The 25,837-nt window shown below is 39.2% G+C and overlaps 2 protein-coding genes across 5 annotated transcripts in view; one reads left to right on the forward strand and one right to left on the reverse strand.

The window, feature by feature from the left end:
- LOC137278200 (uncharacterized) overlaps positions 1-14,810 on the reverse strand; it is a 250,335-nt gene extending 235,525 nt beyond the window's left edge. Inside the window, exons 1-21 of one of the 2 annotated variants that reach the window (XM_067810405.1) lie at positions 14,703-14,807; positions 12,835-13,019; positions 12,197-12,656; positions 11,843-11,916; positions 11,434-11,671; positions 11,223-11,354; positions 10,968-11,041; positions 10,761-10,874; positions 10,336-10,452; positions 9,562-9,684; positions 8,954-9,028; positions 8,711-8,832; positions 8,105-8,209; positions 6,871-6,960; positions 6,530-6,649; positions 5,951-6,149; positions 5,683-5,826; positions 4,928-5,013; positions 4,540-4,610; positions 733-815; positions 165-318 (exon numbers count right to left, since the gene is read on the reverse strand). In XM_067810405.1, coding sequence (XP_067666506.1) covers positions 165-318; positions 733-815; positions 4,540-4,610; positions 4,928-5,013; positions 5,683-5,826; positions 5,951-6,149; positions 6,530-6,649; positions 6,871-6,960; positions 8,105-8,209; positions 8,711-8,832; positions 8,954-9,028; positions 9,562-9,684; positions 10,336-10,452; positions 10,761-10,874; positions 10,968-11,041; positions 11,223-11,354; positions 11,434-11,671; positions 11,843-11,916; positions 12,197-12,656; positions 12,835-12,988 — 2,735 coding nt within the window. In that variant the 5' untranslated portion in view covers positions 12,989-13,019; positions 14,703-14,807. Of the gene's footprint in view, positions 1-164; positions 319-732; positions 816-4,539; positions 4,611-4,927; positions 5,014-5,682; positions 5,827-5,950; positions 6,150-6,529; positions 6,650-6,870; positions 6,961-8,104; positions 8,210-8,710; positions 8,833-8,953; positions 9,029-9,561; positions 9,685-10,335; positions 10,453-10,760; positions 10,875-10,967; positions 11,042-11,222; positions 11,355-11,433; positions 11,672-11,842; positions 11,917-12,196; positions 12,657-12,834; positions 13,020-14,702 lie in introns of both variants that reach the window. The other variant, XM_067810404.1, reaches the window with a different exon arrangement.
- LOC137278198 (uncharacterized) lies at positions 14,370-25,837 on the forward strand. Of its 3 annotated transcripts, none has more exons than XR_010956647.1 (23): positions 14,370-14,447; positions 16,347-16,533; positions 16,934-17,297; positions 17,525-17,577; positions 17,718-18,267; positions 18,445-18,543; positions 18,870-18,913; positions 19,101-19,199; positions 19,462-19,581; positions 20,041-20,163; positions 20,373-20,447; positions 21,246-21,367; positions 21,637-21,732; positions 21,887-21,976; positions 22,242-22,364; positions 22,916-23,120; positions 23,504-23,650; positions 23,899-23,984; positions 24,128-24,212; positions 24,520-24,593; positions 24,675-24,846; positions 25,040-25,116; positions 25,233-25,837. XR_010956647.1 is itself a non-coding variant. In XM_067810398.1 (23 exons), exons 2-23 carry the CDS (start codon positions 16,401-16,403, stop codon positions 25,325-25,327), a joined length of 3,018 nt encoding a protein of 1,005 aa, XP_067666499.1. In that variant the 5' UTR covers positions 14,370-14,447; positions 16,347-16,400; the 3' UTR covers positions 25,328-25,837. The 3 variants fall into 3 exon arrangements, 2 of the variants coding, with proteins under 2 accessions (XP_067666499.1, XP_067666500.1); XM_067810398.1 differs by having other exon boundaries at positions 24,142-24,212; XM_067810399.1 differs by lacking the exon at positions 14,370-14,447 and adding an exon at positions 14,811-15,081 and having other exon boundaries at positions 24,142-24,212.

Raw genomic sequence — 25,837 nt, forward strand, 5'->3', positions numbered from 1 at the left:
ATACGTACAGTGCAATTTTGCAAAGACGTTTGTATCATACTAAATATTTATGGATATACAAGGCTGACAACTGTACAGTGACTGTTAAGTTAGTGTAGCATATAAAATATTACATTTACTATACAGGGACCGGCATGCGTAATTTCTCCTTAATCCGCACTTACTTAAGTCCACCTTTTGACACTAAGCATGAGCCACCTTTCCGTTTGTCGAATGCTTGAGATATTTTAGCCTGTAGAGAGTCGGGGTACAGTCTCCACTGACCCAGCCCATCCTGCCACTGCCAGACAACATGGGCATTGGACATACGTCTTAGTGCTGAAAATAGCAAGCCTCGTGTCAAATATGTCGGGGTTATAAAATGTATTGAACTTATTGCACAAATAAAAGATTATCATGAGAGATATACATTCAGACATGTGACTGACATGTTATACCACTGCTACTAAGACCAGTACTCCTACTCATGAGTATATAATACCAATACATATACTCTAGTACCAACACTAATAGATGCGGTGAAGCAGCCTTATGGCTTAAGTGCTAGCACATAACAATGAAGACTCGTTCGCAAAAGAGTATAATGTGCGAAGCCCATTTCTGGTGTCCCCCGCAGTGATATTGCTTGATTATTGCTAGAAGCGGCGTAAAACTAAACTCATCTACTAATACTAGTAGTGAAGCACATACACAAACGTATACTTCAACAGTATATTACATGTCATATCTTACTTCCAATTGTCGGTGGTTTGGGTGGGTCGGGTTCAAGTAAGTGCTCGGGTACAGATGGCTCGGGACCAAACTGATAAGGGTCACTGAAAAAAAGTGTTAAAATTGGCAAGTATGCTCGAGTGTGTTGGTTTTATGGCATATGTTGATTTTTATGTGGGTTCTTGTTTCGCTTGATCTTTGGTATGTACAGAATGACAAGAGAACTATCAGACCCATTACACTACAGAGTGTTCAGCTTGACCTGAGCTATATACGCATGACCCGGGAGGTCAAATGGCACAAACGGCAGGTCGAGTTAACTTCATTTAACAGGGGAGCAGAGAATGTTATAAACGTTGCTTTCGTGCGAAGCATGCATACGTCAGAAACATTAGACCATTTGTATCTTCTTTTTAAAAGAATGTTAGAACATTGTTGACAATTTCTAGACAATGAGATGTCACACTGCAGTCACGTCTAGGCAGTTCGGACATGTTAACAATCAACTGACAAAGGTGCACCTCTTCAATCACCTCAATCAATCAATCAATCAATCAATCAATCGATCGATCTTTTATTTTATAGCCTCAAAGGCTACAGACCTATAGCACTAATCAAAATTTACATTTACATCAGTTAACTGTGGGTAGCAATACACTGTTTCTATGTATAAATGCTTTATAGATATAGATGGACAAGGTTTCTAAGTTTCTCTTACTTGCATTGTTCATAAGTGATATAAATTTAAATATTTCAGGATGTACATAGTAGTATTTATTCATATATGTTTTACGTAAAGGTAAATATGCTAGGCAGACACATAAAAAATGGAATTCATCTTCAATACAGTTTACGTTTCACATTTGACATATTCTGAATTCTTTGTTGATTCCTTGATATCTTCCAGTTCCAATGAATAGGCAACGGAATTTTGCCAATGAGGTTTTATATTTTCTTACTGTTATAATTGAGAAATAGTGTTCTGTGTATATTGTATCCTTAGTCATTTTGTAGTAAAACATTTACTTGATAATGAAAGAGAAGTTGACCAATTTTGAAAAACATATATCTTTAAGTCTTTGTGTAACTGCCCTGATAAAAAGAGATTGCGATTCTACAGCTTGTTTTTGCCACACAGCGCCAAAGCCGATCGATAACAAATATTTTATGTGGATTACCCAGTTTTCTTTCCCGTGACTATCATGTAATCTCATCATGTTATAACATTTACTTGGTAATCTATAGGAAGGCATTGCTAATATTCTTAACCAATACCTGACAATCTTCATATTTGATTCTATATACCTTCCACATTCTCCATACACCATACAATTTGGTGCTGATAACTTAACTCCAATTAATTTCTTACAAGCATATAAGTGAACTTTTTCCATAACATAAAATGATTTAAAGCCCCATACTTCAGCACCATATAATAAAATTGGATTTATTTTTGAATCGAATATTTTGAAGAATGATTTGTATGACAACTCACCTAAAACACCTATATTTTTCATTATGTCGATAAGTATTTTCTTTGCTTGCAATGATGCCAGTGATGTATGAAGTGTCCATGAAATGTCTTGTGTAAAATGTACGCCCACGTACTTATATGACTTAGTTGTTTCTAATCTGACTCCGTTATACAACCATTTTTCACTTTTAGCAAATTTACCTCCATTTTGGAAAACAATAATTTTAGGGGTTTTTCCCGGTTAACTGATAGTTTCCAATTCTCGCAATACTTCTCTAATTCGTTAATTTCACCTTGAAGACCTCTAATTGTACTAGAAAATAATATTATATCGTCTGCAAACAATAAAAGAAATATTTGAATAATATCTAATATCTGGATGTAACTGGATACCGTTAGAACAATTTGAATTTGAATTGCCAGCTCATTTATGAAAAAGGTAAATAGAAAAGGGCTCAGTATACAACCTTTTCTCACTTCTAAAAAACTTACAAAGGTACCAGATTATTCACTGTTATTTCTGACACAAATTTTCACATTTTCATATGTACCGCGAAGTCGTTTTCCTATTTTGCTACTGACACCTTGTTTGTCTAGGAGACTCCATAATTTATTTCTATTACCTGCATCAAAAGCCTTTGTGAAGTCAACAAATAAGGCATAGGATTTTTGTCTAAGACATTTCTGGATAACAGAATGTAAAACAAAATTTATATTGTCCATCGTGAATGCAGAATTGATCAGGTCAGTCTGAACAAACTGTACAGAGTGTGAAGAACTACATATAATGCTCACAAAAAGTAGGGGATAATGAAAAGTAAAGACAAATAAAATCAAATAAATGTTTAATCACCGTCAGCAAACTATGTACATGTACAGACGAGTAACTCTATGAACTGTTGTTAACAAATGATCTTTGGTAATGATGCGTATGACCTTTGTGGACATTGTGAAGTTCATAAGGGGTAGTAACCTAAATGTCACAGTCCGCTTACTAGCGGGTAGGCCCAGCATTAGCAGCCAGGCAAGCTTGACACCGACGTCTCATACTCCTAATGAGTTGACCTATGTCAGGTTGGGGAATCCATCATATCATTCCTCTTGGAGTGATACGCCCCGTTGCGCCAAGTCTTGACATGGGAAATGACGCCCCTGGATTCGTCGTCCGAGCATTTCTCACACATGCTCAATGGGGGAGAGGTCTGGGGACATTCTTGGCCAAGGAAGAATTTGGATTTGGTGTTGCTGGAGACAACACTGGCGTTACCATCCTGGAACACAAAACCTTGATCCTGGCGATGTGCAAAACGGCAGGACGTCTGGCGTGATGTGTTGTCACGGTAGTAGGGCCCAGTGACTCTCTCTTGGCAAACGTGCAGATCGGTCCTACCAGTAGTCATCGTGATCCCACCCCACACCATCACAGATCCCCTTCCATATCGATCGTGTGGAATCATGGCAGCTGGTTGTTGACGTTTGCCAGACCCGATGACGACCGTCATTGAAGTCCAACGTGAACCTTGACTCGTTCCTAAACATAACGTGGGACCACCGGCCATTGGTCCACCTCTGGTGACCTTGACACCACTCTCTCCGGGCCTGCCTGTGTCGGTCTGTTTGGGGCAAGGGAATGTAAGGTCGCCGTGATCGGAGGTGGGAAGCATGGAGACGGTTACGTATTGTCTGTGTCGAGATGCGATACCCGGTGGCCTGTCTGTGTACGTGCTGCAGCTGTGTCGCATTTTGTTGACGATCGCGAAGGGCTCCGGTGATGATCCGTCCGTCGTCACATCTGGTGGTACATTTGGGACGCCCACTTCGTGGTCGGTCGGCTACTCGACGAGTTGCTTGGTAACGTGCCCACAGCCGACTGACGACAGACTGTGAAACTCTAAGCTGTACTGCCGTGTAGGTTTGTGCTCTTCCAGCCTGAAGCATCCCTATGCCTCTCAATCGTTCGTCTTCTCGAAGTCTTCGCATTGTGCACATTAGTGGAAAGATGGTAGGACGTGGTCGGAGAACAGCATTTATAGCCATTACTACACATGAGACACGTGCATTTCGCCAAATGCACGAGTGAAACATGGTGTGATTTTAAGACCCACTCCTGATACGTTTGGGTGCAACGTTTCATAACCCCAGAACACCCCGAGATCAAAGTGCATCATGGGAGGGATACCCCGTGATTGTTCTCAAACATGTCTAAAATAATCAGAGGAGTATGCACTCCTATGGTGTTGTCACTGATTTCAACTTCAGTATCCTCTACTTTTTGTGAGCAGTATAATGGGTAGTTTCAATTTCGAAATTATATTATATCCGATGCACTATATTTAGAATGAACCATAACATACCACACACGTAGTTCAAACACGTCGTCCATGCCTTGTTTATAACCTCTTATGTTGCCGTTGTCCCATCTGACCTGCAAAAAGGAGTAATGTGTTGACTTAAACGCCATTTTGTCTTTGAATAAACTGTGTTTTAATGTCAGAAATGTAGGGACACAAAGCAAATGTGGAAAAGTACAAAATAAAACGAAATGTAGTTAAAGTCCGTTTTGGATCTCATAATGGGCAAAGAATGTGAAGATGTAGTTTTCCGAAGCCAGGGGTACTGAATAGTACATTCACTGGAATACACCTGAGGAGTATATACTTGATCTGCGATACTGTGAAAGCGGCTTAGGCAAATTGGTCAACCGTACTCTGTACACGGCGTTACCTGATTGTCATGCGTTACCTTGACTTGGGTCTTCCCTCTCCTCCTGATGACGACGCCAGTGCTTCCTTCTCCTCCATCTTCGTCATCCCTGTGCCAATGTGGACCTGTTCAAGTAGGTCTAGGTTAATACGATTTCACATATGTTCATTTCCAATTTTGTAAAATTTGATTTTTAACTCCCCAACATGTTACAATATGTTATCAAAGTTTGTCTACAAACTTTCACACAGATATTTGAAATATCAAACTAGCTTCAAATGTTACCTGCTCGTGAAGCGAAGACATTTTCTCAAAGTGATGACTATCATACTTGACTGCAGTTACTCATTATTGCACACGTGAGGTTTGATGGGTGTGAGGGGTGCGAGAGCGTTTTGTGTGTGTTATGCGTACTATGTTGCAAATAAACAAAAAGTTTAGACTCGTTTTCTGATTGGTTAAGGGCTTTTCTATTACTTTCAATGTGCCCCTTCATACAAGCGAGGTTCATTGCAATGTACTCCACTGTGAAGGGCAACCCATTCGGTACTTCTTTAGCTCGGATAACACCGAATCAAGCATGATGCATGGAATCGATGGATGGGAGATAACTCTAAAATCGTTTGATTCACACTGAATCCGATGTCCATGCTGTAAACAATTCAAAATTAGCATTGAGGTGTTCGGTAAGATAAATACGTTGTTAATTGATCAATGGGGCCCATGGGTTCAGAGACCATAAACAAACATCGAAGTTACATCAACCCATATTTATTTATGTTTATCACTCATACCTCTGGTGACTCGGACCCCTATCTGAATGTCATCCGAATCTGGTATGCGGGGTAGACCGTCAACAGGTAGGACGTCGTAGTTGCCATCGTCTCCGTATCTGTACACATTCTGCTCGCCGTTATCCCACTTCACCCACAGCCATTCTTCCAGAGAAAAAAGTCACATGTATGTCTAGCAGGGTTCCAGTAAATCGACACAAAACCACCACTTTCAAACATTTATTGGAAGTTTAGTTTCTAGAAGTAATGGAGTCCAGTTACTACTTACTATCATAACGGTTATGGTTAATGATCGTGCCGGGACCTTCCGTGTCCTGGTTTTTCCACATCCAATCCGGACCTCGCATAACTCTTGACCCGAGAGGGGGAAATAATTTGGTATCTTCGTGAATGTCTTCAAAGTCTTCAGGTTTTCCTTCGGCCTTGTGAGCTTTCATCTTAATGCTGACTGCGGCTACAATTTCCCTCTGTAAAACGCAGTGAATCAGTTAAAAGAAGATTGAAGACTACGTGCAGAAAGATATCATGTAGATATCATTAAATATTGTTCCATTACACAACAGCCCGGGTACGTATCGTATGGCAGTTTATACATTGCTCAACCAATGTTATTATCACAGACAGGTATCGATTTCATACGATTATCCTATAAAGTGCATGTTTCATACATTGGTCTGCAATATGTGCGTAATGCAAACACAATAGATAGTGACTTCAAAGTTGGCATTGAGCCTGAGCACACCTCATTTGATTTGGATACTTATCGATTGGATTATTTTTGTGGGCCACAAAAATAGATATTATATACTTCCACACATCCAGGTTTAATTATGGATAACTGCTTCACCTTATCATCCGGCAATAGATTCGGTAGGAGGCCTTCAGCCACAGCTTCAACAGCTCCTGGCATGTTCTCGTAGTATTCCTTGTCCCGTAGAACACAGCTGGCCACCTTGCCAATGCCCTCCTGTAACAGGACATCAGTCTTATCAGATCTCTGTGGCAAAGCTTTCTCATTCTCAATGCATACAGTTTTGTTAAAAAACACTTAGGTCAACAGTACATAAATTGCTACCGTGCAGATCAAATGTTGTCCTAAGTGTAATGATTTATGCAGGAGAGAACATCCAATCTAAGGTTCATATTGGCTGCTTGTGCCTTACATGTATAACACCTAATATAATTTACCTGTATTCTGTAGTAGCGGCATAGCCTGGGAATGTCTTTTTCATCTGCGAGAAATCCATTTCCTAAAGTAGCAAGCGATTTCAAGAAGTCCTAAAAGCAAAAGCAAAAATCCTGCCTTGACATCCTCAGAAACGAATTCCACTTGGGGTATGGGGAACGTAGCTGTGAAGTATAATATTATATAAGTGAAGCACTGAAATGTGATGACACCAGGTGTTCGCAAAAAGGGAAATGATATCTGCTTTAAATACATTACGAAGGTATGTTTCAATAGTGCTATTCATTCGAACAACAAGTGCAAGGATAATGTGCTACGAATGCAGCAGTTGCAAAAATAATATGGAAATAAATGCAATAAGTACTACAATGATATATCATAAATGTAATAACTACTACACAATGGTATGTCACGAAAGCAGCATATACAAGAATAATATGTCATAAAGTGAGTGAGTTCATATTTAACGTCACATCAGCAATATCTCAGCAACATTGTGACGAAACCAATTCAGATAATAAAAATAAAAACATTTTACAGTGTGATACCTGTCCACAATGGACAGTAAAATTACTAGAATATCATAGATATGAACATAAGAAACTAGAATGCAAAACTAAAACTGTGTCATGAAAGAAGACAAGACAATATAAACCAGCGGCTATTAGATGGCCAACGGGTGAAGGTAGATCACCATACTAGGGTCTGTGGAGACTTGCATTACTTTTGCTACCTGCATGAACCCTAGCTAGATTTACAGCATCTCTTCAGCCATTGGCTATTATTCTGAAAATTTGGCCACTATTAAAACAATAAATATACCACGACTAAAGGTTTGGCTGAACTAAATTTACGTACTACTATTAGACTTACGTACCCTATGAGGAGGACAATAATTTTACGATACTTCAACCCCTACCGAAGGATATCTCATAAATGTAATTAGTACTACAATGACATATCCTGAATGCATCAAAAGCAAGAATAATATATTATAAGTGAAGTAAGTACCTGAATGAAATGTCATAAATGCAACAAGTACAACAATGATGTGTCATAAATGCAATAAGTACCACGATGATAGCCCATAAATGTAATAAATACTACAATGATATCTCATAAATGTAACAAATACAACAATGATATCTCATAAATGCAACAAGTACAACAATGATATGTCATGGATGCAATAAATGCTGTAATAAATAATAAAGTATAACTATAGCATACTCGTACCTTATCAGCATCATCTCCGACTGGGATCCATATGATCGGGTTGGGTGTTTTGCTGGATTTCTTGGACCCAAAGTCAGTGACCAGTCGAATAATGGGCAGTTTATGCTGTGAGACGTAAAGAGCGAGTGAGCATTTTCACATTGTGTCAGTAGGTCTGACGTTAGCGACCAAACTGTGCTTTAACAGCATCAAAAATGATTATGGAATGTCATAGTTAGGAGACAAACGCCATGTGTTGGCCAATTTTCTGGTGTTTTTGAGTATCTGAAGCAAGGGAATTCATTTGTACGTGTCAGTATAGTCTTGCACTGTCCGGGAATCGAAAACCATTCGAGCATGTTTTTTCGACTAGTCAGATTAAACACAATATTATTACCACCTGCATTAGTAACTACTAATTCATCAGTAAGTGTTCAAAACTACATTGTGTCAGTACGTATGACGATCGGAATCCGTCACGATTTACTCTACCCTTGTTCCGTTAAACGAAACTGTTCTTAATCATCATCATAAAAAAGAAAGAAAGGTACAACAATAGATCTCACTTGCAACAGTAATTACTAACAGTTATTGTCCTAAATTACAACTGATTTAGGTGGCGCTTACCGACATACTCCCCGGATCACTGTCTGGTCCTGACCACTGAGCTTCATTGGTCGGTCTCCCATCTGTGATGAACAACACCCTTGGTCGAATCTTGTGAAATCCAGCTACGTTCACGATTCGCGCTTAAATACCAATCATAGGACATTGTTTATTCCAAGTACTCTGACCGACAATGCTGACACAGTATGTATGGGCGTACAGTGTTCCTAAAATCATGTATTGAAGAGAAGATGTGACTCTCACCTTTTCCCTGCAATGAACCCAGGCAAACCATAAGTGCTTCAAAGAAGGGTGATCTTCCAGAAGGTTGGAGTGAATCTGCAAATAAATGTGAATGATAATTTTATCCAGGCATTAGGCAATTTACAGTATAGTTTGATATGTTTGGCTTGCTAATTTGCTTCGAAAAGCCACATAATATAACAAACCGTGGCACACAACGACGTAGAGCTTTATACGGTCGAGAGGAAATGTCTAAATTTTCTATATTTTATCAGCATTTTCTGGTTATGGTTATTGATGGTTGTTGAATGTTTCTTGATCTTGGGTCATCTTTGAGCTTCTCTCTTTCTCTCTTGAACTCTGTTTCCCACATGACGAACATCAGTTGAAGATACTTGATCACAACTTGTTAAATTGTGTCAGTTTTCATCAACAGAGAATACCCTGTCACTTCGATGCCTGCAGAAATACGCTTGATGTGTACGGGAGTCAGATCCAGCTCGTAAGCATGATGGGTATTGTATTTTAACTCTTGTAAATTAAGGGTGCACTACACATCCTTCGTACTAATGTTTAAAAACCATCTCTTGAAACCGGCAATCGTGGAAACTCTTCTTGTTTTAACTTACCTATAGCATCTCTGACTCTGGTATAGTCATTTGTAAGATGTTGGGCAACACTAGCCTCGCCAGCTATCTTGACCACGGCGACATTTTCTTCAAGACCATATTGCTCTGCTATGTCTTCTATGCCTGTTTATGACCACCAAAGTCAAAACTTTCAACAAAATTTCTGACTAAACGAAGATACATGTATTCTATGTTGGTATGCAAACATCAGGATATATTTGGAAACTGTTAGCAAGGATGAGGTGAGTTTTATCCCTAGGGCCCGCCAGGAATCTGTGATCGTAGGTTCGAAAACCGAATAGCATCTAATATATTTCTGGGTTTGACAACATTGCACCTATGGAAGGGTTTCGCAAATATGGCGCATAATATCTCCTAATAGCCACTTCAATTTCTAAACACTGAGGGAGATTTGTAACATGAAAACAGCACAAACATTAATACATGACAATTTTATGGATAGCAACCTCTTGGTTTATTTTCACGACGTTTCGGGGCTTATCCTAGCCCCCTCATCAGATTGAGCTGAACTGAACATTAAGGCTAACAGTTAACAGTTAACAGTTAGCCTTACTGTTCAGTTCAGTTCAAACTGATGATCCACAGAACAGTAAGGCTAACAGTTAACAGGATAAGCCCCAAAACGTCGTGAAAATAAACCCAAGAAGTTGCTATCCATAACATTGTCATGTATTACTATGCCAACTTCTAAATGCCTTTGACGAATCACAGCCCAAACATTGCAACATCATAGAATACGCTTCATGGTCTCACCATCTACAAATGAGTGGGCAATCCGTTTCACGTCTTCAATTTTTTCCCCAATGCTCTCCGATGCATCCAGGCATAATATTGTATCCAGAGAATAAGCTCTTGGTGGAACTGGCACATCTGAAAAAGTGGTAAAACAACTGCACATATTGGTGTAAATATATCGATAATAGCTCACAAACTCGCCTATCCAACTGGTGTGAATCATTTCTTGCCACAAATGATTACAATAACATAAGACTTGAAAGCTATACTTTCGTCGCGTGTTAATGACATCACCATCAAACAACCTTTGTGCCAAAAGAGGCACATGACCTCCGACAAACCAAGGAACCATCCACAATTGTTCTCACTGAACCTAGCACGTCTGTATATGTACATATGCATGCAAGGTGACAGGAATAGATGTTCGTGACAAGAACACATACCATCCACCTTTGCTCTTTCGACAGCTGCAGTCAGTCTCATTATCTGTACATTTTCTTCAGCACCACCGCCTCCAGCATGTCTCAACATTGTCATCATACCTTCAGATATGTTGCCTGTCAAACAAAACAACATAACAATATCGGTGGTCTGTAAGTCACCTTTTTGCGTATAAAATGCTATTTTAAGATAAGTATAAGACCTATCACCTTTCACAACATGTGCATCTTCTCTCATCTGTACTGTCGCCCGACCAGGCGAAAGCGCAGTCCCCTGGAAGGATCTGAGGCAAGAAAATAGAATACACAAATTACTGTGATTTGTCAACCATATTATGTATTCGAGGAAAATGGGTTTCACCGTCAGTGACTTTGTGTTTCGATCTGTGTAATTTGGGGCTATGAACAAATACATTAAACACATTAGAAACAAATATGAAACCAACAAATGTAGAAGATACTTACGTTACTTCGGACTGGACTGCTGGTGATGGTAATTTCTTGTGATCTGCACCCGTCTGATCCGAGGAAAGTTGTTTGGGTTCCAGTTTTGGTAAAGCACCTACACATTCACCAACTGCGGCTTCACCGTCAGAACTGATTAACATGGGAAATAGTCATTATTTATGTCAACATATACAAAGAATTTTCACTATACTGAATGGACACCACTCACCTTTTCAATTCTGCTTTACTGACTGTTTTTTTTGGCCCTTCTTGTTCCAAGTCTGAGAGTAAAGATGGATTTGTGTCAGAAACTACAATCTGAAGTTTCGTTTGTGAATCGATACGCTGACCTAGGTCTGTAATGGAATTCGGTGAGGATGAAGATCTCTTCATGGATTTTGTTCGCATCTTCAGGTCTTCCTCAATGCTTGTTAGCATGCTTAGGATCGCACTAAGGTCACCCTCACCTGCGGATTCGACATAAGTAAATAATTACCTTTGAATTGAACAGCTGAAACAAACATTATTAACATCGAATTTACATGCTTACATATATTTCATTTACGATATGTCATCCTCATGTGGATGGTAAAGAATGAACATCACACCATAGACATTTTAATCAACTAAGAACATACCGATGTTTCTTTGATTCTCCAGCGTCGACCCCCTTGTTAAGCAAGTGGACCTCATACTTGAAGAGGCAAGAGATCTGAAATTTATATTCACACATGTCACATCTAGGACATATCTCAACAGTAATCTCCACTTAAAAGGTGACGGAAGGACCCTGTACCTATTTAACAATTGAATAACTGTTCCTCACCAAAGGCTGAACAACACCTCTCTTCCTCATTATTACCATGGCAACAATTACACAAATATGAAAGAATAAGATGTGCTTTAACTTAGTGTGAGTAGCATATTATGTCATTGCCAGTATTAGCATTGTAAGCATCAGGACAAGACACTTCATATCGATAACATCCTGCCTGCTTTGTTCCTGAGCAGATGAACGATGCTTTTCGAGGTCCCTTCGAGTTGCCTGGTTCATGTCGTCTCTCAGGTGCTCAACATCACCAGTTTCAAAGATATCCAGTGACACTTCAGGTACGGTTTTTGTACAGTCAAATACCAAGTCTTTGAACATTTTCTCTAGATTAGTCCTTCCTTCTAACATACTTTGCAGTGAACATTCATCCTGATGAACCACCTCAAAGACAGTGGATTGTGGAGTGACGGCAACTATCATTGCCTTGTATTCCTTATACACATTTGCAACAAACTTTCTGCAGTTGTTGAAATTGCCCTCTAGAAGACCTGCACGCATTGACTGTTGGAACGAAGGGTGGTTATATTCTATCGTAAATCGTAGCTGAGTAAATTTAAGTGTTGTTGAGAGATTAAGATCATTCCAGACGAATGTGAGCAGTCTTTCTTCTTGGTCGTGATCTGAAAGGAATACATGAAAATTTCATATACACCTGTCCTAAATCATAAAAAAGGAATCCTGTCATGCTTGCCTATTTCTTAGAAGATAAACGATAAAAGCTGCAAATATATAATTGCAGGAGATGACATCGGTTGAAATGTTTATGAGCGATTATTAGAAAATCTATATTTTGTTGACCTTGTAGACCCATGTCCGGTAAATGGATGTCCACTATGGTGCAGCACTGTCCAAGTTTCACAAGTCTGTTCCCGTCCACTTTTCTGAAATGTACATCTTCTGCGACCAGAGTGTCATGGCTGTGGTGGTCCACAGGACCGTTTGCATGTGTCATGTCCTCTCTTGCTGTCGACCCTTTTCTGTAACTGATGTGAAAAGAAAATGTGGTCAGTATTTGTATATCTTTCCGTAGTGGAGAACGTATATTTGCTCATTTCTTCCTGCCGTATCGTATTTTACGTTGAATCCATGAACATATTTATGATAATGTTTATGGTCATTACAGGACACATGATGGTTAGAAAGCAAATGTGTGAAGACTGCCTCTGTTCCAAGTGAGTAAAAGCATTTTGTGAGTGAGTGAGCGAGTTAAGATTTAAGTCAAGTCGTGACTGAAACAAGCCATATTTTCAGAATACATGAAGAGTGAGTTAAGTGACATCGGCAATATTTTAGCCATATAATGACTAAAACTAGTTCTACATTCATAGTGAGTGAGTGAGTGAGTTAATATTTAACGTCACATCGGCAATATTGCAGCCATATCGTGACGATCTACATTCATAATTCATACAAATAAAATATATACAACCCTGGGTACGAAGGACAAGAAAATGACTAGAGCGTCACCAAATGAGTTAAACCGAGCTAGCATACATCAATAAAAGAAGAAAAGATATTTGTGGACACTACAAATATAAAATGGGTTACTGGTCGCCAGATCACCATGCTAGGGATCATGAAGACTTACAGACTTAGTTTTGCTACGTGCATGGTCCGTAGCTGGATTTATATCATCCCTTCGGCCATTGGTAATTGTAGTCGAATTTAACCATAAACAAAGGTAACATAAATACTACGTTTAAAGAAAGTTGAAAGTTACATAAATGCTACTTACAAACCCTCTCAGGAGGACGACAATTTTACAATAATTTTAAGTTACTAATCTCGACTACCGATCATTACAATACATCTATCTACAGAACATATTGATAAAAATTCATCAATTAAATCATTTTCTTTGAAAAAACCCACATGGACATAACTGATCCTGACATGTCAAGGAAGGACAGTACACCAACTAAAATATGACAGACACAAATATAGAGCTGACATGTAAATCTAAAATGTGTTTAAATAGAGAGGAAAATGTAATGAATACTAGAACACACCAGACACAATGATTTAAGTATAACGCATAGACATGTCTTACTTCTTCATTTAAATACAGTGGGGTATTCAGTTCAGAGGTGTTTTCAACAATACCATTTACCTCATTTGGTATCACTACCATAACATATCCAGTCATTGCTAGAGATATGATAATTATAGATAGGCCTCTCATAATGAAACTATCCAGAATGCAAAATAAATGCTTTCACAATGGCTGCAGTCTATGGGGGGCTCAACATTACAGCTGCAAACACGTAACAGACCACATGAGCTATACGTGATCTCGACTTTGACAAACACACCGCTGATGACGAATATCAAGTAAGTTACCTCCCTTGCACAAGCCAATCACTCACGGGACAGTCACAGACACAGTCACAGACACAGACATTCTACACATCGTAAGTAGCGGAAGTAGCATTAACACATAATTTTCTTCATGGATAATTTAAGTTAGTGCCATTTACGAGAAAGAATTGGTCATGGCCATCTGCAGGTCATTAACATTTTTATGTTTTGAATAGTGTGAATAAGACAATATTGTTCAGTTTCAAGTAGTGTATGATTCTGACCCTATCATATCCGAACACATTCTGTAATAGGTTCATAGTATTAGTATTATTCAAAATAGAGATTTAAAAGCAATATGCACTCACAGTTTTAAAGGTGAAGGTTGTCAGTCAGCGAAGTAATGCGGCAATGAGGAGGAAATAAGTCAGCACTAACGGGGAATCCCCACCTATAAATATCTATCCCTCGACTGTGAGCTGGCGAACTGCCAGAAACACGTGATCGAGAAATCAACAACGCACGGTATCGTTTGACCTATTTCTTTCTCCAACACACGTCAAAGTATCATTGATATCGTTTCGTGAACGATCGGTGAGAAGGGCAGTTGACCTATGGGCAGTGAGACACACTGCTGTAATACACAATGGGAGCACATAAGTAGTGATATCCGAGTCCTCTCGTACATTTGTGTAATATTGGGAGAGTTACGTCCCTTCATTCATACATACGTTTCTACACTTCCAGGTGAGTCAATTTGAGACGTGCTTACGTGTAATTAATACCTTGATCTCTGACACTTTGTTTTGGAACTTGAAGAAATACATTAGTCAGCTTTCTGCATGCACAGTCCTGTTTGTGAAGCCAATGTACAATGAGTTACAAAGATTAGTATTTTCGGAGATACGGGATCTTTGTACTGTGCAATTTACAGAGTCGCCCAGGACAAATGATATTCCTTCTTATACTACCTCCTTGTGGGGTAAAATGAATATATACTTCCCATCAATAGTTTAGACCCACTTAAAACACTCACTGTATGTTAAGTAAGTATATATATGCTCATTGTTACACCGAATATTGACTTCCCCACCAACCTGGGGGAACCGACTGCAAACACTGTGCTGATAAAATGCACGAAGATCATGCATCATATTGCTGAAAAGCATTTGCAAATATTGTGCATGTGAACAACTGCGTCTCGGAGTAAAGTTTTGTTAAGAATTCAATAATTTTCACCGAGTTTCATCATTTATTGAACCACCGACAAAACGTTTTCAACGTTAGGAATTTGTTTTACAATACATCAGTTGATATGTAAGCAATACCTGTTGACTATTTTGCAAACTGAAGTAAGTGGCTATGTTTACACAACAGAGTCTAAACTTTTGATGGGAAGCATATTATAGTATGGCATGTAATCATGTCGGATACTGTACACCTAGACATGTAGTCGTACCGGTTTATGATGTGTGCTACTGAAAGCCGGCCTGTGTGCTGGAAATAGTTGTGTGTTAGCGGTGCTTAACATGACTGAACTGATACCTATAATGACAGTAGCACGTATCCTGGCTGATGAACTTTTCAAAGTTGATATTTGATCATTGATGTGATACTTCAGTGTTGACAGATACTATCCGGCTAGCTCTCTACCATATCAATATGTGCGCCTAAGTAACATATACCAGGATGGTAATGCACGGAGTTATTTCACGTACTGAAACACATTCCACACTGGAGTCACATTGGACAACTTTCATTGAGCAGCTGAATGTGTACCACGACGACATGTAACTCTGTTCGTGAGGGAGCCACAGAAGTAACAAACAGCACAATACGTATAGCATATACGTTAGGGCATGACATATAAAAGAATATGCAACTTTCAAATGCAACTTAAGTCAGTGCATGATCTTGCAGTGTTTTAGGTGTGTCAGTCTTATCGGAACTTTCTCTAGAAATGATTGAAGCTATTCAGATGTTTTTTCTCACAAAATTTGTTTTTCATTTAGACCTAAAAGTCGCACATCGGATTAAAAGTGCGGGATGATGTTAAACACCTGAAAATGTCTGAAAATGGAACTACAGAAGTGAGACCAAGTTCCTCGGCTTCCCCATGTGGACACATGGAGGGTTGCTGTGACATAACTATAACCAGACACTATTGGAAATTCCTGGAAGATGGCTATAGTCGTTCAGGTAATGGTGGGCTGGATAGCTAGACTCAGGTCTCAGGTCAAAAAGTGGGGTGGGGGCAGGTCAAGAGACAACACCTGACACCAGGAACACATAACTCTGTGACATAATGTATAAATATATATAATATATATATATAACTCTGTGATACCAAAATAAGTTAGGCTAAATGGTATTTCAGCTGTCTTATAAAAGAAGTTTATATTTACTATGGAATCAGTATACGTCAATAACAACAACCATACTCCAAAGTCGTACAGCTACTGGTGCTGAAGTGCGTGAGTTTGTTTCTATGCCGTTTTTAGCAACGTTCCACCAGTATCACGTCTGGAGACACCAGAAAGGGGGTTCCAGCAGTGTTTGGATTTTAAAAACGTTACTTATACAACATTCCTTCTTTTAGAGACCTGTCCCCCTGTGGCCTTTATCCGCTGTCACTGGACGGAGGCCGGAAACCGTTCTATTACACATACTACACGATGGAAGCTTCATGCCTGTGGACCGGACACTCAACAAACCGATCAAAGTGATGTTTTTCGACTTTTGGGGAGTGACACCTTTACCCATCTGCATCATTTTACACACAGGTTGTGGACGGAACATGACGCTGAACTACTGCATGTTGAAAGAGGTTTGATATTCGTATTTCTGCACAGGGAGTATTCCCGAGAGAAAATGGATGGATTCAAGCGAAACATACTGGTGTCGTTTCAACGTCTCATCAACAGATCCTCCTCACACAGGAACTATGCTGTGTCACTGGAATTGTATGTTATCTTAATCGGCTTATGAACATAGAATATCACTGAAATGTAATGTTATGGTCACAATCACAACAGTGTTCAGAACATTAAGCATTTTGTTTAAATGGATTATTTGTTTTTACTCATGGAGCCTCAAAAGTACCTTAACTGCCTTGTGTGTATATTCAAGTCAAAATATGACACACGATAATATATTAAATAGTTATAGCCATTGTTATATAATGATTCAGACTTGAAGAAAAGAGTGGCTATGACAACGGCGGTATAACATCAACGGCATCAGGTACGTCGGGTTGCACGTTCTGAACGGTATGTAGATAATTATCATTAGGTACATCTCCGATAGTTTCATTTTCTCCTTTTAGTCACATGTAACTAAATGTACCGGATTCTCGTCTCAAAAACATGCATATATTTCCACAGAGACCGACCTGCTGCTGCAAGGGATTGAAGAACGGCTTCAAGAACGAATGTTTTGCGAAATTCGAAACATGGAAAACCTTGTCCGCACGCTGATTCAGGAAAATCAAACATATATGGAGGGGGAGCTCCGGAACATTGCGCTGGCTGTACGTTCACAACCAGATGATACAAACCGGCATAAACCAGATGACGCAAGACCGGTATTCACTGAAAGTGTTTCCAATGCCCATGGACACGTCCTTGAAGCAGAAGAACATGACGCAACACCGATGTCCACCGAAAGTGTTTCCAATGCCCATGGACACATCCTTGAAGCAGAAGAACATGACGCAACACCGATGTCCACCGAAAGTATTTCCAATGCCCATGGACACATCCTTGAAGCCGAAGAACATGACGCAACACCAATGTCCACCGAAGAGCTTTCAAATGTCCATGGACACGTTCCCGAAAGAGATGCAGGAACGGCATCGAAGGAAGATCCCGCGAGGTCCGAATACACCAGGTTTGGCAATGATCAGGATTCACCAGCTCCTGAAACTACAGATCGGTAGGTATAGTAATTACAAACAGTTTAGCAGATATAATGTCATGTGTTCAGATGTTTTGTGTTATATCAGAACCTATTCCGTGAAGTAAGGCAACCATTAATGCGTTATATTCCACAATGCCGTTTGTGATCTGTTTAAACAGCAGTGAATGATTTGAATATCGGACATATCTGCAGCTATGAAGACAACAGTGCTGACGGAGGTAGCGTGGATCAAAACACTGTACCAGCTACAGGCAGGGGAGACACAGGGGAGACAAATACATCATTGATGAGGTATTTAGTACATCAGGAAAAGCCTAGAGGTGAACTTATGCTCTCCGCTGGATGCTGCTTTCTCCCAAATATTTCAAAGTATTTATATGTACTTATGATAAACTCACAAAATATACCATCTTACCACATTGTGAAGGAACCGAATACTGATGTCTTTCATCAGTGTAAATAGTGTATAACCATCAACTCTTATTCATGCAAGATGACTTCCTGACCACGAGTTTCTTATTCGGAAGTAAATAAAAGGCTCAAGTTATATTTTAAGAAATATATGATAGAGCTAGTGTTTGTTTGACTGTAAGTGCCTCAAACTTTTTTTGTTTCAGTTCGGTGAACACTCAGGAAACATCATCAAGCGAAATAATAAGCAGTAAGAAAATCACATTCCCTCATAGTTTTAGTTTACCTCGCTATAATGTAGTTTAAGGACATTAATGAATGTTCACATTGACTACATAAGCCGTATTGTTTTACTCCTCTGGTCACAATGCTGCCTTTCTTAGAGAAACTACCTGGTGTGTATATTTAGATCATGCATGTGAGATTATCATGTTTAGGAAACTATTATGAAGCTCAACAACTGCTAACCGCGCTTACCATAAATCTTGACGGATGGAAAAGGTTGACAGAGGCAGCTGCACTGGCCCTGGAAGCTGGTATGCTTTTCTTTAGTCATATATTTTTATGTGGTTGACCATATATATTCATGATCTACTTTGTTGTGTGAATAATAATATAGTGCGATTTGCCCTCCTTAACATTATGTCATTTCATGGTATATATGTCTGCAGTGTTTGAATATCACGCAAGTTAACATAGCGATATCATTGACATCCTGTTTATCAGAGTTGGATATCAGTCGTTGCCTTTATATGATCTATCTCGTGGTTTGTAACACCTTATTCATTTTACCAAAAGCACATCCCCCACCCCCAAGAACTAATTCTGCCGTCACCGTGTTGTGTGTCGATGTTTCCGAAAGCATTGGAGAAAAGGGCCTGAGAGAACTGAAGCAGATCGTCAATAAGTTTATCGATGGTACGGACACTTTTAATTCTACAACGTCTATGGCATACATTGCACACTGGTATGTGCGTGCATCTACAGGTGTTAAACTGATACCATACAACTCCTCACACTATCTAGCATAAATTGATTGTTGCACCAGACTATTTTGACTACCAAATGCAATGTTATGCCAAACAGGAACCTCATTCTGACTACTTGATGATATGTTATACTGAACAAAAACCTTATACTGACTACTAGATGCAGTGTTATGCCAAACAGACACCTCATTCCGACTAGTAGATGCAATGGTAAACCAAACAGAAACGTAATTTTCTGACTACCAGATGCAATATTATAAGGAAGGGGACCACATGTGAGTACCCGATTGAATGATATACCAGTGACTTCTTTTTGACTAACAGAGATAGCACACAGAACCTGACAGTGCCTAAGGGATGTTATGCCATCACTTACACTGTGTTGCAGGTATAGAGACAATGGCTGAAGAGCACGGTCTGGAGGAGAACATTGGCTTGGTGGTGATGGGCGGGGATGTTGTGGTGATGCAAGATATCACCAATGACTATGGAAGGGTCAGGGATGCAATAGGTAGACTGGTACTTGTAGGACGTACATTGTAACAGTCACGTTTGTGATGTCTGGTGTCTGAATACAACATTCTGATGAATTCTCTGTTGACAGGAATCATTTAGAAAATCGTAATAGTTGATATGAGTACATAACGTATATTTTGTTTTCAAATGTCCAGCTTTGAATCAATACTGTTTCGTCATTTTGTAACAAGTTTTACTTTGCAGATAACTTGGTTCTACGAGGAGCGAGTCCAATATTCGAAGCAATTGTTGTATCCGTAGCATCAGTCAGGAACAGAGGTTAGTATTGCCTGCTGGGCTATCCTTTGGCACACCCCACCCCACCCCACCTTCACACCCCACCATCAACTGATATGATTGCAATGGTGATGTTCCTCTCACAGAGGTAATGGCCAATTCAGAATTGCAGTAACTGTTGTTACAGTGTATTTACCTCATCAGAAGAAATGAACAGTTGGACGTTGCAGTACCTGCTGTCACAGTTTATTTACCTATTAAGTAGTAAGGATCAGTTCAGCTCTGAAGTGCCTGCTGTCACAGTTTATTTACCTGATGAGTAGCAAGGATCAGTTCAGCTGTGAAGTACCTGCTGTCACAGTTTATTTACCTGATGAGTTGTAAGGATCAGTTCAGCTCTGAAGTACCTGCTGTCACAGTTTATTTACCTGATGAGTAGTAAGGATCAGTTCAGCTCTGAAGTACCTGATGTCACAGTTTATTTACCTGATGAGTAGTAAGGATCAGTTCAGCTGTGAAGTACCTGCTGTCACAGTTTATTTACCTGATGAGTTGTAAGGATCAGTTCAGCTCTGAAGTACCTGCTGTCACAGTTTATTTACCTGATGAACAGTAATGATCAGTTCAGCTCCGAAGTACCTGCTGTCACAGTTTATTTACCTGATGAGTAGTAATGATTAGTTCAGCTCTGAAGTACCTGCTGTCACAGTTTATTTACCTGATGAGTAGTAATGAACAGTTTAGTGACTGTATTACCCGTTTATTTACTTGGTAGCAAGGAATCACCAGATCAGCGCTGCAGTAACTGTTTTTCCATTTCATTCTGGTTGTGCCCCGCAGCTGGTGTTCTTCGGATTGGCGGAATTCACAAAGTCAAACCAAGGATTATTTTCCTCACAGATGGTTTTGCAACCAGTGAAGACCATCCCGATGGACCTGACTCTGTTATCAATGATTCAAGCGTATGCTTTATTATTCTTTCACATATAATCTGTCAACGGGTGCAAGTTTTGTATTGGAACGGTCTTAGAAATTACACACAACAGTGCTTAAAAAACTGTTTCATTATGTATAGATATGTGTTTGTAATCTTTGACATGGTGTTGGAATAAATGTAGAGTAATTTGTTTAAGTGTATGACAATTATTAAGATGAAATTTAAATATAAATGATATGAATTGTTATAATTGTACTTCTACCAGTATGACATGCGGCACACACGTGTTACTAGTTGAAGGTCCAGATTGTTCGTCTTACAACTGTGTTGGCGCGAGAGAAGAGTGATACTGATCCACTGATATGGGTACCGGTGGGAAACGCTGATACGGTATTGAACTCATATTGGCATTTCTATAGTAATTATGACATATTGTTATATACATTATCCACACAAAAAGCACAAGGACATTAAACAGATTTGATCTTTTTATTATCGGTATGTTTAATCAATGCATTATTTTAATAAATGTATGCATTTTCAGACGTTTTTGTCCTCGTTGGCGAAACTTGGACACCAAGAATTGGTGGAAGGGAAGGACATTCAGAGTCTGTGTAGCCGTTACAGATTACAGGTAAATACATACTATAGCTTTCACCTTTGAATGAAGTGATGCTGCATTCTTTCGGCGAGGAAGTCAAATTGTTCAAGATAGCTTCAACAAATGTCTGTTGTCTGTTTATAAAAAAAAGAACTTTGTTAGGTGTGGAACATTTATGATTTTATTATTGCGTTGGAACATTTATATTTTTAGTATTGAGGACAGGTCAAACAGGTTAAACTTTGCATTTCAAAACATATTAATGCTCTCTATCGATCAACACTTAACTCTGTTATAGGATACGATCGCAAAGATCTACTTATGTTTGGAAAAGAGTTTATCTAGAGATAGAGATGGAATAGAACGTAACATCGAGGCAGTAGCTGACGCCTTCATGGGTGACATGACTCACGACGAAAAGGTAACAGTATACCTCAAACATCATGTTGGGAAACCATTATTCGATTTATCTAAGTTGTCCTTCATCCCTCATTGATGTCACTTGTCATCAATGTCTGAATTGTAATTGTTTCCATAGTTTATGGAAAGGCATGTTACATTACATATGTATTTCAAAATGTACATATGAGCATAAAAAGTATACGTGTAGATTCACGATTAGTGTCTTTTTATCAGCATCTAACGATCCCTGTTTGAAATGGTATCCAGCAGATTATTAGCTTGTCGTGAGAGATGACCAACGGGATCGGGTGCACAGGCTCGCTGACTAGGTTAATGCATGTCGTATTTCAAATGGCCAGGCCGATGCTCAGTATTGTCTGGACCTTACGCTTTTACTTACAGGCTACCGTCATATAGCTGAAAGAGTGTCGCATGTGGCACTAAGCAAAATATAAATGCAAGGAATCCCTTCTCAAATTGAAAATGAACTCTATTTGAAATCGTTTATAAGCAATTATACAGGGAAAGAGTTGATGCCATTGTGCGTTATTTAGGTGTACGTTATTTTAGGCTTTCGTCATCAAAGCAGTGACAGAAAAGATAGAGAAGAAAGATGACATACACCCTGATGATGGTCCCTGCGATTTTGACATTGTCCTCGAACGAAAGGGGTTACCTGCACTTGGGTCCAGAGTGATACGAGGCCCTGACTGGAAGTATGGAGACCAGGATGTTTTAGGACCTGGAACCATTGTCAATCATGCTAATGATCACCGTGAGAAACATTTATTACTTGGGACAGAATACGCCTTTGTTACTTGTTATCATTTGTTACTTGTTATCATTTGTTACTTGTTATCATTTGTTACTTGATACTGATTCATTAACACATGCCCATGATATAGTCTGAATAATACTATCGACTTTAGCTCTCAGTAGTTTAGTAGGATTTCTGTTGCTGAGAGTTTTGTAGGACGATGATGAGCAATTACATACAATAATGTTGTTATACGTAGTAGCTTATAACCACTCACGTCATCAGGACATGTGTAAACTCAACCTGGTCAGGTACAGCATCCAAGATACACCAGTGACAATACGTAAATTCCAACAATGAGAATGTTCCAGAAGTGATGCTATATGTATTCATCTTTTCAGAGTTTTTGTGGGTACGTTGGGACCTTAACGACAGCAACTGCAGGTATAGATATGGATATGAAGAACAATTCGATGTTCTCCTAGTCGACAACTCCCGACACCTGGCAGCAAATGAACTGATTGAGATTGGTGTCAAGGTCAAGAGGGGTATGTCCTATATGGCTTGCGTTGTTCATGTCTTAGCATATCGTGATACTTTTTGGATGTATTTTGTCGTGAATACCCCTGACGCAGGTAAGACGGTAAATACACGACCGAGAATGTGTAGTATTAATGCCTTGGTGGGCGTATTCTCAGAGTCATAAGTCATACGGATCCAGACATTTACGAATCTTGTAGGGTCTCTTGTGATGTCCTGTTGACAACCGTTGTCTTACATTTTAGTCTATTTGCAGGAACTGACTGGTCATATGGAAATCAAGATGGTGGTCCTGGTGGCTCTGGGGTGGTCATACGAAAACGGAAGGACGGGAGAGTGAAAGTAAAATATAACACCGATGAATGATAAAATATAACCGAATTTTCCTGCACACAAAAAAAACATTGATAAGTATTACACTTTCACCGTAAGAGGATTATCTGGTATACTGAAAGAGAATTTCCCATGATTTGACAGTTTGACAGTTATGTACTTTCAGGTGAGATGGGACAACGGTCACATCAACTCCTACAATTTCGGATGCCATGGGAAATTTGATCTCGAAATCAAGTAAGGCCCGTGATGACACAAAGTCAGTATTTTGGTGCAGAATACTATTTACTACCAACCTTGGTTGTTTGCCGAGACAGATTACACGGAACAGAAAAAGCAAAATGAGTGACAAGTGATGAAAGTCAGATCAGTGGATCATATTTACTTAGTGATAGCGTGCACACACGTGATTAAAAAATCTTATCACAGTGCATGATAGGGTAGCCATACACAGATGTGCATCTAATGCATTTAGCTCGGACCTGTTCCAGTTTTCATTGTCTCTCCTCTTTTCTCATCATCCACATGTTAACATTCTTTACAGTTCGGAAGAAGACGAATTATTTGCGGTTTTAGCAGCATCATTGGAAGAAACAACATCTCCTTCGGGCGTTCGAGGTGAGTTATGAATATTTGATCGTACGATTTGGATGTTTTTATAGTGATATTTGGGTGATGAACAAACGTGTTTTTTTATAGATGAAGAAGTCAAGGGAACCGTGCAGACAGAAGACAGACCACACATAGTCTGGCAATGGAGAGACGATAGTGGCATCTGGAGACTGTACACACAGAAGCAGATAGATAAGCTAGAGAGGGATTACAGTCGAACAAATGCCAGGTCTTGCGTTCTTCAGAAAGGGGATCAGAGGTAAATATGAAATTATTGCGGAAAACACATTGGAAAAGAATCTTCTGTAAATAATTCAATGATTGTTAGTGCACCTGTTCAGCTATTTCGGAAACGCGCTTCCATGCGTCTTCTAAAAGTGCGGAAACGTTTCTGTAAATAACAGTAAATGTGCTTCTGTACATATGTAATCATATGTAATTTTCATTTTCAGTTTTCGTATCACATTCAAAGAACCGATGTCACAGAAGTCATCCAACGATGGAAGAAGATGTGATGTTCAAAGACTCGGTGAGCAGTTTTATTCCACATAAGAAATCTTAGACAAATAACTCATAGAATGGCTTCTATTCCTTGAAAACTGTTTTGATTTCATGATTAATTTTCTTGTTTACATTTCTGTGCAGCTGTGAGTACCGAGGACCTAGACCAGCTAATCTCTCAAACATCAGCTGCAGAAGACGTGGGATGGATGTGGGCGGACAAGTACTATGTACATTAGAGGCTGTTGAGAATGTGCATATCGTGAACTAAAGAGCAGCTGTATATAGTATATTTATATATTTGTATCAGTGGTGACTATGTTCTGAATTGTGCAGTAACTTTATACTGATTGGATACGTACATGCTCGGAATTGTACAGTAGTTGTATACTGAATGGATATGTATCTTTTTAGAACTGTACAGTAGTTGTATACTGACTGGGTACACACAAGTTCGGAATTGTATAGAGACTGTATACGTCGTCAGCTGAAGAGTAGTTTTACTCACACTTCTTCTGAACATGTTCTGAATAAAATATAATAATAACAAATAATAACAAGTCTTACAAAGCACTAAGTCTCCACGCACCAAAGCTTGCTCAAAGTGCTAACACCCTGATTATTATTACCGGGATACACAGTCTCTGTACAGGTGGTAAACTGAAAAATATTTTTATACTGGCTGTATTTGTACGTTTTGTCATCATTTTGTGTTCTTTTTCCATGTGAATAAACACGGATGTTGTGTA

The sequence above is a fragment of the Haliotis asinina genome, chromosome 3 (assembly GCF_037392515.1).
Source record: "Haliotis asinina isolate JCU_RB_2024 chromosome 3, JCU_Hal_asi_v2, whole genome shotgun sequence".
NCBI classification, from domain to species: domain Eukaryota; kingdom Metazoa; phylum Mollusca; class Gastropoda; order Lepetellida; family Haliotidae; genus Haliotis; species Haliotis asinina.